General features: G+C 45.1%; 1 protein-coding gene across 1 annotated transcript; it reads left to right on the top strand.

Moving 5' to 3' along the window:
- Positions 1–3,968: 3,968 nt before the first annotated feature.
- Positions 3,969–4,874, top strand: LOC149921870 (uncharacterized). Its single transcript, XM_090162177.1, has one exon. The coding sequence runs from the start codon at positions 3,969–3,971 to the stop codon at positions 4,872–4,874; it is 906 nt and encodes a 301-aa protein (XP_090018303.1).
- Positions 4,875–10,111: the final 5,237 nt, after the last annotated feature.

The following is a 10,111-nucleotide window of genomic DNA, read 5'->3' as shown; positions in this document are numbered from 1 at the left end:
TAGTCCCTGGAAAATTTTGGAAACCTAGCTATTCGGTGACAATGGCCGTGGCTCTATCCCCATAGTACCGACTTTGATGACATCAATTCCGGGTGGGTAAAATACCCACCCGGAATTTCCCGTGTGGGTACTTCTACCCACCATACCCACATTATCCACCGGCCCTGAGTTCCTGAATACAGTTGTTCCTCTTATTGTTTCCTCCAGCGGCGGCGATCGTAAAACATTTCTGTGTAGGCTAGAGCAATTAATTTTTTATACAAAAATCCATATACTTATAACTTAAGCAAGAACATGTACACCTCAAAATTTGTAATACTATATATATATTTAAAGTGTTCTTTCTAATATCTCATCCCTCCTTAATGAATATATTGATAATAAAAGTTAAGTCGATATCTTTAGAAAAATATCTGTGCACATGGCTAGATAATTAAGCCTTTCTTGGCCAAATACATTACGAAGGTATTTTAGGTAAAAAAGGGTACACGACAGGGTGATTTTTTGTTTGGACGAATCTATCGAAATCAATTTTGCGATTATATCATCTTAATGCTACTCGCATAAAAGAAATTAAGTAGTCGCCATATGCATTTGAATATTCCTTTACTATAGCAATGTATACTTTTCTCCCGTATACACATGCTACAAATGTTTAGGGTAATCAATTTGGCGATTATATCATCTTAATACTACTCGCATCTGCAATCTCAAAATATAACGTTTGCAAAAAGACTGAACACGGACCTAAACAAAGGCAGTGAGATTATAAATTTTTCCCCGATTGCCATTTTCCTCAATTTTATTTCTGTGTGGGCTCTGCCCCCGTTTGTTTTTCCATGTGGGGGCTCGAGCCCCAGAGCCCGCATGGGATCGCCGTCACTGGTTTCCTCTACTTCTATCGACCAAGTATTTTATCTTGGTAGCAGAGTGTGGTTAGGATAGGAGTAGTCAGAGGTCGGGTGCTGGAACTGTTACCTGGTTTGCTGGTGTTCCTGAACCATATTCTTTTGGTTGTTCCTGTTCGAGCGATATTCCTTCAACAAGGTGAAATGATGGCAGAGGACTTAGCTGGGTTTCAGAAATTGCGGGCATTACAATACAACCTCCGGTCCTCTATCTAGGATTTCAGATTCTGAAGCTTTCCGATGGTTCTCTGTTTGTTAATCAAGAGAAGTATGCACGGAAAATTGTGGAGCGTCTCCAGATGCAAAATGCCAAAGCAGTATCCACTCCCATCGAGAAGCTGCCGTCTACAACCTCCCGATCTGAACCTTCCGCTCGTAGCAACATACCTTACCGCGAAGCGGTGGGTAGCCTCAACTATATCGCCTTTGTTCCCGTCCAGACATTGCCTTTGCAGTGGGCGTTGTCTCTCGCTATCTCGACAACTACACCACTGAGCACTGGGAGATCGTGAAAAGAATCCTGAGATACCTCAACGGCACATTGGATTGGGGGATCCTGTACAAAGTGGCATTTTAACCTGGTCTTCTTGAAGCGTTCAGCGGTTCAGATCACGGCGCCGAACCAGATGGTCGTCGATTGGTCAGTTGCATGACGTTCTTGTTCAGTGGCGGAGTTATTTCTTGGGCCAGCCGTCGACAACGTGTTGTTGCTCTTTCATCGACGGAAGCAGAGTTTGTCGCAGCAAGCTAGACCGTCAAAGAGCTAGTATGGTTACAAGCACTCTTTCATGATATCGCCCCATTAAAGAAGGCACCCATCCTGCAAATCGACAACCTAAGCGCAATACGTCTCATCAAGAATCCGTTTTTTCATAAACGCACAAAACACATAGACGTGCGGTATCACGCAATCCGTGAACGATATCAATCGGGAAGACTTCAAGTGATACATGTTCCACGAGATCAACAGGTTGCCGACATTCTCACCAAGGCGTCAGCCACGGGAGCGTTCCAGACATGCAGAATGCTGATAGGGTTAATATCCCTAAAAAATCATCAACGTTAAATAATTTACTAATGTTGTTACAAATAATTATGTTGAAGGGGAAATGTTAAAAAAAAAGAGCCGAATAGGCTGAGCCTTCTCTGACGGGACGACTGGACCGCCTGCTGTAAAAGCTCGCTCCAGACGTCTAGGTAATAGCGAGAGGACTAACGCTGAACAAACGCAGAATCCTGTGAAAAGCCTCCTACGGCGGGGAATCTAACTCCCTCGGCTGGTCCTTCGTCGGTCGGCCCGTCTACCAGTTCGCGCTTCACGCTAATTTTGTATGTTTATAAATAAAGTATATTTTGTATTGAATAACTTGTTGTCGTCTCATCCTACCGTAACAACTGGTGGAGTGAGCCGAGTCTTTCCCATCCCTCCATCGCATGAGCACTTCGTCTGATACTGAGATTTACTCGGATACCGACCTTTTCAAGGACGCCCTCGCCCATCACGTCGACTGGGCCTCCAATTCCCTCAACTCCAACGCTTCCGGACTCGCCGATCCTGTCGATCCGGCTTTCCATTCATTCAAACGTCTGCCTACCAGCGTTTTCCCAATCGGCAATCACGGCGTATTCTCCGTCTTCAACCTGAATACGGCCCACTGTTACCCGCTCACGCCATTTCGCGTAACTCTCCGACTGTCCCTCTGTGGCGAATGCAGACACCGTCCACATGGCCAACGCTGCGGAATAGCCAGCGCTCCTGGCCCAACTTATGGGCGCAGTCAACCTACGCCAACACCTTCCCAAATATGACCCCGACACTCAGGAAGCAACCGGTTGGCTCGCCTTATTCAATCAGAGTACATTGGGGCGCACTGATGCGGAGAAGATCTCGTTCTTCACCACGGTCCTCCAAGGCAAAGCCCTCGATTGGTATTCTCGGTTGCTGCGGGTCAATTCAACTTCCCAATACTCATGGACTGATTGGGAGGCAGCTATCAAATCAGAATTTGGGCGCTCTTCGCGCTCCATTTTTAACGACCTTCTCTCTTACCAAAAACAATCCAACGAAGACCCTATCAAATATTACCGCGACGTCTTGGCACTTTGCTCTTTGACCAATCATTCTATGCCGGAAGCCGAAAAAGTCAACTTTTTACTTAAAGGGTTGAACCCGCAACTACGGGAGAAAATTGTTTTAATGAGCCCGTCCACGTCGGCCGAGTTTCTTGACAAGTTACACCTACTCGCGACGCTTAAGCCCACTCCCGAGGAGGACGCCACTGCTAATGGTAAGATTCTCGAGCTCTTGACACCCGCTCTAGCCAGTAAGTCTTCAACGGTTGAGGATCGACACCAGTGTTTCTTTCAGGCATCTCTCCGCGGGGGGGGGGGGGGGCGAAGCCCCCCCGGGAAAAGTCTACCGCCCCCCGGGGCTTCCCCTTTTTGCGACGCCACTGGATACCGGCACCCCCGGATGTCTGGGAAACCCCCCCGAAGAAAATTTTCTGAAAGAAACACTGATCGACACACCTCTCCTCTGCTCTACCAGACACCGATACAAGACGAAATCCAATCCCTTCGTCGTCTGCTCGAAGGTCTGCAAAAAGACGTTAACGATCTCAAGCGCCGCAGAGAGTCTAACCCTTCACACCACTGCAATATTTGTGGACGAGACGAACATTGCTCTTCCTATTGTCGAGACCAGAACGGGTCTCGGTCTCAAGACCGTTTCCAATCCCAGTCTAGAGATCGACGGTCCCAGTCCCCGTTTCGTGGTCGGAGCCCATCGCCGTGGCGTGGACGAAATAGCTCACCTCATCCCAACAGCCGGTTTAACGCCCATCCGGGAAACGGGGACCGACGGCGGTACTAGGAGGGACCCTGGCGTCTGCTACCCACGAACCTTTCCTCCTCAGTTCTCCCGATAAACTTATCTCTCTCCCTGGACTTTTAAATGACACCACCATTAACATTATTCTTGACTCTGGAAGTACTAAAAACATAATTAATCTCACAATTTGCCGATCTACTGGTCTTCTCATCCGCCCACCCGGCTCAATAATGCTACGAGTAGCCGATGGTAGCCTCTTTACTCCAGTCGGTTCAACTAGCCTCACACTGGGGATCGGCGAATCTTCTTTTCAAATTGACGCCCTTGTCATCGACAACTTCCATCACGAACTGCTGTTGGGACTGGAATTCTGCTCTTGCAACAACGTCGAGATTAGCTTCCGAAATCGAACGGTTTCCCTGGGCAACGACACCTTTCCTTTGCCCGACCGTCTTTTCGATCAGTATACCAACCGTCGATCCTTCTCCGACGTTACCATCCCGCCTCTCTCCGAGATGCCAATCGAAGTTTCCGTACCAAGGGCTGGCGATACTCTACTTATTCAAACTGCACCGGAAACATTTGAGCGCCATGGAATTCTAGTATGCAAAACACTAGCTCGATTTCAGAAAGGACGTGCGTTGATTCGGGCTGCCAATCCCTCCCATCACCCTATTGTTCTACCGCGTAATTGTCATATCGCCACCGTTCATGACGTCCTGGAACTACAACTTCTGGACCCAGTGAAACCCACTGTCGACACCCTCCTTCCGGAGCACTTAGATATCGGTGAGCAACTGTCTGAATCTGAAACGCAGTCCATCCGCCGTCTTCTCCAAAAACACGCATCCGTGTTCTCCAAACACGAGAATGATCTAGGACGTACTTCTTTGATAACCCACCAAATAAATACCGGGGACGCCGCGCCAGTACGTTGTCATCCGTACCGGAAATCGCTTAAGGAACGGGAAGTACCTCGAAATGAAGTTGAGAAATTACATAGGGCTTACATCATCCGAGAGTCTTGGAGCCCTTGGGGCGCATCGGTTATCCTCGTCAAAAAACGTGATGGCTCCTGGCGGTTTTGCGTGGATGGAAGGCGTCTGAATCAGATTACCAAAGGAGTAATTCCATGACAAATGGTCACAGCATGTCAACCCTACCTCAACCAATTTGGTTCAAATTTTGTATAGGGGGTTTTCAATACCGTAAAAAATGAATTCTCGATTTTGTTTTAAATCGGATCAGCGGTTTCGGAGATAAGGCAGGTCGAAATCTTTCAAAATGACCTTGACCCTTAACGTTGAGTGAGATATAAAATGATGAGTTTTCAACCGATTTTCAAATTTCTTACGCCATTTTCAAGCTATTGCAATGTTCTTTTTACATCATTAAAACAAAAAAATTGACAAATTTTAATGGTCAAAATTAAAGGTCAAACATTTTGACCTTTGACCTTTGGCTTTAACAGAACTTTTAATTTAAAAATAATGGTCATTTTCGAATTCCCTGCCCGTGATTTACCTAAAAATGTTAAAATCCCAAAGTAATATTTCTAGATCACGAAATATTTAATTATGAATTTCACACCAGAAAATAAGAATTTAATATAAATTTAATGGAACTCACGTTTTTCAATAGCTAGTTCAACTTTCACCTTGTCGCTATTTTGCAACAAATATTTGGAGCTATTTATTGGTGGCACAATAGAATCTTCAACTCTACACAATACATTTCCTGGTAATACCAAACATTCGTCCTTAATAACTGGCCAAATATAATTCGAAGAACTAAATTGTGGTTACATAAAAGAAATTAAGTAGTCGCCATATACATTTGAATATTCCTTTACTATAGTAATGTATACTTTTCTCCCGTATACACATGCTACAAATGTTTAGGGTAATCAATTTTGCGATTATATCATCTTAATGCTACTCGCATCTGCAATCTCAAAATATAACGTTTGCAAAAAGACTGAATACGGACCTAAACAAAGGCAGTGAGATTATAAATTTTTCTCCGATTGCCATTTTCCTCAATTTTATTTCTGTGTGGGCTCTGCCCCCGTTTGTTTTTCCATGTGGGGGCTCGAGCCCCAGAGCCCCCATGGGATCGCCGTCACTGGTTTCCTCTACTTCTATCGACCAAGTATTTTATCATGGTATCCGAGTGTGGTTAGGATAGGAGTAGTCAGAGGTCGGGTGCTGAAGCTGTTACCTGGTTTGCTGGTGTTCCTGAACCATATTCTTTTGGTTCGAGCGATATTCCTTCAACAAGGTGAAATGATGGCAGAGGACTTAGCTGGGTTTCAGAAATTGCGGGGATCGTCAAATTGGTCAAACTGGAGGTTTGGCGTCGAGATATTGTTAATGGAGAAGCCTGGTGCACATGAGGTTGTTACAGGATAATTTATCTTCTCAACTCCACTAGGAGGCACTCCGACAGCAGTATAGCAGGCTGAGTACACCAAGCAGTGTGCTGCGTGGGAAAGGGGCAACAAGGCTGCGAAGGTCATAATTGCGAAGATGGTTAATTCAAGCGATTTTCCGTTAATAGGAGTCCACTCCAACGCAAGCGAGATGTGGATCGCATTGCATAACGCTTATGAGCCGAAAACCGACCAGGGGGCCTTAAATCTACAGTTAGAGTGGTCGAAGTCGATGTTTAAGAGTCCTTCAGAGTTGATGATAAAATACATAACGCGTATCAGAGAACTTGCAGACCGAATGGGTAAGTTCGGGGTCAAACCTAATGATGCCAGCATTACTGTCAAAATTCTCCATGGTCTTCCTGAAGAGTTCGATACAATCAATGAACTTTGGTTTACTAGACCAGCCGCACAACGTACACTTTACGTCCTATCGTCTACCCTAATAACAGCAGAGAAGAGACACAGTCTTCGGGCAAGTCAGCGATCGAAGTTGCCGACAGTCAAAGATGAAGTTTTATTTTCTTCGTCCAGACGTTCACCCAATAAAGCCCAGAAGTTGGATAAAAGCACGTACGAAGTGGATTCAGCGGCGGGAACAAGTAGTACCGGGAGTCGGCAATCTTCCCATCGGAAAAATGTCCAATGCTTCAACTGCAGAAAATGGGGACATTATCGAAGCGAGTGCAAGGCTCCAAGACGAAAGATACCAGGTTCCAGAAATATGGCACATACTGCGGAACTATTGGTCGGAGAGGCAAATATTAATTCAGATTTGGGTGATCGATTCATTGTGGACACCGGAGCCACGATTCACATGGCATACAATTTTACATGGTTCACGGAGTATCAGAAGTTCGACACGCCTGTTCCAGTTACCCTTGGAAATGGGACACAGATACAAGCGCTTGGAAAAGGCTCTATAGAAGTTGACGCTATTATTGGCACAGATTCGCAACTGTCTCAGATAACGGACGTTCTCTACGTACCAGATCTTCAGCGAAATCTGTATTCCATCAAATCAGCAAAGGAAAGGGGTCTCCGCTTCATCGATGTTGGCAGTCAGATGCGTTTCGTTAGAAATGGTTCTACGAAGCTCATTGCGGATTATAACAGCGTGTTTTACACTTTGAACGTAAGGATTCGACGACATGAAGCTCACTTATCTTATACTCCTTCTTTACAGCTCTGGTACGAACGCTTCTGCCACATTAGCAAGCAACAAGTCAAGGAGGTTCTTAACAAACTTGGCATTCAGTATGAAGTGAACGATGTCATGTGCGGAGCCTGTTTAGAAGGGAAGATGACTCATCGTCCGTTTCAAAGTCGCTCACAACGAGCAACCAAAATTGGCGAAATCCTTCACGCTGACGTTTGCGGCCCCATGGAAAAACCATCTTTCGGCGGCGCAAGATTCTTCGTCTGCTTCACCGATGATTTCTCTCGCTACCGACTGGTTTTTTTCTTGAAAAGTAAAGACGAAGTCCGTAATGCGGTTGCCGACGTCGTCAGTTTTGTGGAAAACCAAAGCGGCTACCCGATAAAAGCGGTGCTCACAGACGGAGTGGGCGAATTCGACAGTCGTGACGTTAAGGAAATGTTGTCGCAAATCGGAGCTCAGTTCCGAAAGTCAAATCCCTATACGCCGCAACAGAACGGTTGTTCAGAACGTTCTCATCGTACCATTCTGGATCTAGCAAGAACAATGTTGCGTTCAAAGAATCTTTCAAAGAGTTTTTGGGCTGAAGTCGTGAGTACTGCGGTTTTTACTTTGAATCAAGTCGGCACGATTCGAGTAGATGACAAAACCCCGTACGAACTGTTCCACAACAAACGGCCAAGGGTTCAACGACCAAGGGTTCAACGGCTCCAGGTATTTGGATCTGTATGCTATGTAAAAGTTCCAAATACAAGGCGATTGAAATGGGACCCCAAGGGTATTAAAGGGAATATGGTCGGCTACAACGAAGATGTTGACGGATTCCGGGTCTGGATCGAAGCAACAAACAAACTGGTCCTAAGCAGGGATATCATTTTTCATATTGAAATCCCATATTCGTCCAGCCCAGTTCCCACTGAAGAATCCGACGTAGTCTAGCCAAATGTAGCCACGGATGGTGAGACGGTTTCAACAAAGGACGAACCGTCAAATGAGCTTGCTCTACAACCTGAGGCAAGAGTCAAAGAGTATCAGATCAAGCTTCAAGAACGAACGAAGTCTACTCCCCAGTCATACGTTGCGTTGCTATGCGAAGCAGAAGCACCTCAGACTTACGACGAAGCACTTAGCTCCAAGGATTCAAACAAATGGGTAGACGCAATGAACGACGAGATGCCAGCTCTGTCTGAAAATCATACATGGGATCTTGTGGAGTCCAAATCTGTGCCGGAAGATAAGAAAATACTTTCCAGCCGCTGGATATATCGGATAAAGCCGAGTCACGACGGTATCGACGAACGTTACAAAGCCCGACTCGTCATTCGTGGATTTCTTCAGGAAGAAGGCGTCGATTACCACGAGACGTACAGCCTGTCGCTCGCTACGAGACCATTCGTGCCCTTTTAAGCTCTGGGGCTCGAGCCCCCACAGGGAAAAACCAACGAGGGCTGAGCCCCCACAGAAATAAAATTGAGAAAAAATGGCAACCAGGGAAATATTTATTATCTCACTGCCTTTATTTGGGTCCGAATTCAGTCTTTTTACAGAAGATATTTTGAGATTGCAGATGCGAGTAGCGTTAAGATGATATAACCGTGAAATTAATTACGATATTATCGATGTATTCATTGACGGATGAGATATTAAAAAAAAACGCTTTAAAAAAATATGTATAGTAATAAAAATTTAGAGCTGTACATTTTCGTGCTTAAGTTTTAAGTATATGAATTTTTGGATGAAAAATTATGGCCTGTGCCCCCACAGAAATATTTTCCGATCGCCGCCTCTGCCTTTGATCGTAATTTGAAAACTAGATAGGGACATAAGCAAAAGTGAGTGAATTCCAACACCACGAGAGAAGGGTTCGGAACTACAGAAGAAACAGTAGAACAAACAGTGGAAGCAAAAAAATCGTTTAGGACTGAAGCCGCTTCGGATAACGAAGCAGTAACAGAACCATCAGGCTTTTTAAGCTCTGAGATTGGGAGCACGAAAAAGGAAGTATAGGCATTGCGAGCAGCACGGTACTGATTGTGAAGGGTATCCAAAACACGCAACTGAGCCAAACGTTGTTAAGCTTTAAAGAACCGAGTCCAGGCTACATTTTTAAAATCTCTGCTACGAATCGTACGATGGTTGGGTTTGGGCTCAGAGGTAAGTTACGTAACGGAATATATTGGGCAATACCAGTATTTATGACACTAAGAAAAGCAGACCAGTATTCAGATAAGTCATCAGAGCCCAAAACAAGTGACCAATCGACGGAGGCGAGGAAGGCAGAAAACGACGCGTAGTCAGGGGCGGCTTAAGGGCCGGGCGCCCCGGGCAACTGCCCGGGGCGCCGAAATTGAGTTGTGGGCCTTTTTGGTTTACCAAGAATTGGATTTGTTTATAAAATTTTTAATGAAAGCATAACATAATTTGAAAAATCTTTAGTTAATTAGAAATACAAACCGTTTTCCCAACCAAAATGCCCAACATCATCGATGAATGTTTTTTTGAGACTATTTATTTTACAATAGTAAATAAACCATAAAATTACGGTGCATAGTTCTGACGAATAAAGCATTTTCCGGGTATTTTCATTATAAACCATGGTATATAATATGAAGAAGGAAAAGTGGTTTGGCGATACTACAAGAATAGAAGTGTGTCAGAATTTTTAGGCCGGTGTACCTAGCAACAGTAGCCATACCACCGGAGGCCTATCATCATAGTGTCCTACGCCAGCGTCCCCAAGCCCGGACAGGTGACAAATCCAGCATGGGTAGTAGCGTGGGGCT

This window comes from Leiobunum rupestre, chromosome 11 (assembly GCF_980474605.1).
Source record: "Leiobunum rupestre chromosome 11, qqLeiRupe1.1.hap1, whole genome shotgun sequence".
Lineage (NCBI taxonomy): Eukaryota > Metazoa > Arthropoda > Arachnida > Opiliones > Sclerosomatidae > Leiobunum > Leiobunum rupestre.
Note: the sequence above shows the minus strand (reverse complement) of the source record. Positions and strands in the feature narration are given on the sequence as shown.

Excerpts from the sequence above, each read along its gene's own strand:
- LOC149921870 (XM_090162177.1), top strand. The coding sequence starts at position 3,969 with ATGCTACGAGTAGCCGATGGTAGCCTCTTTACTCCAGTCGGTTCAACT.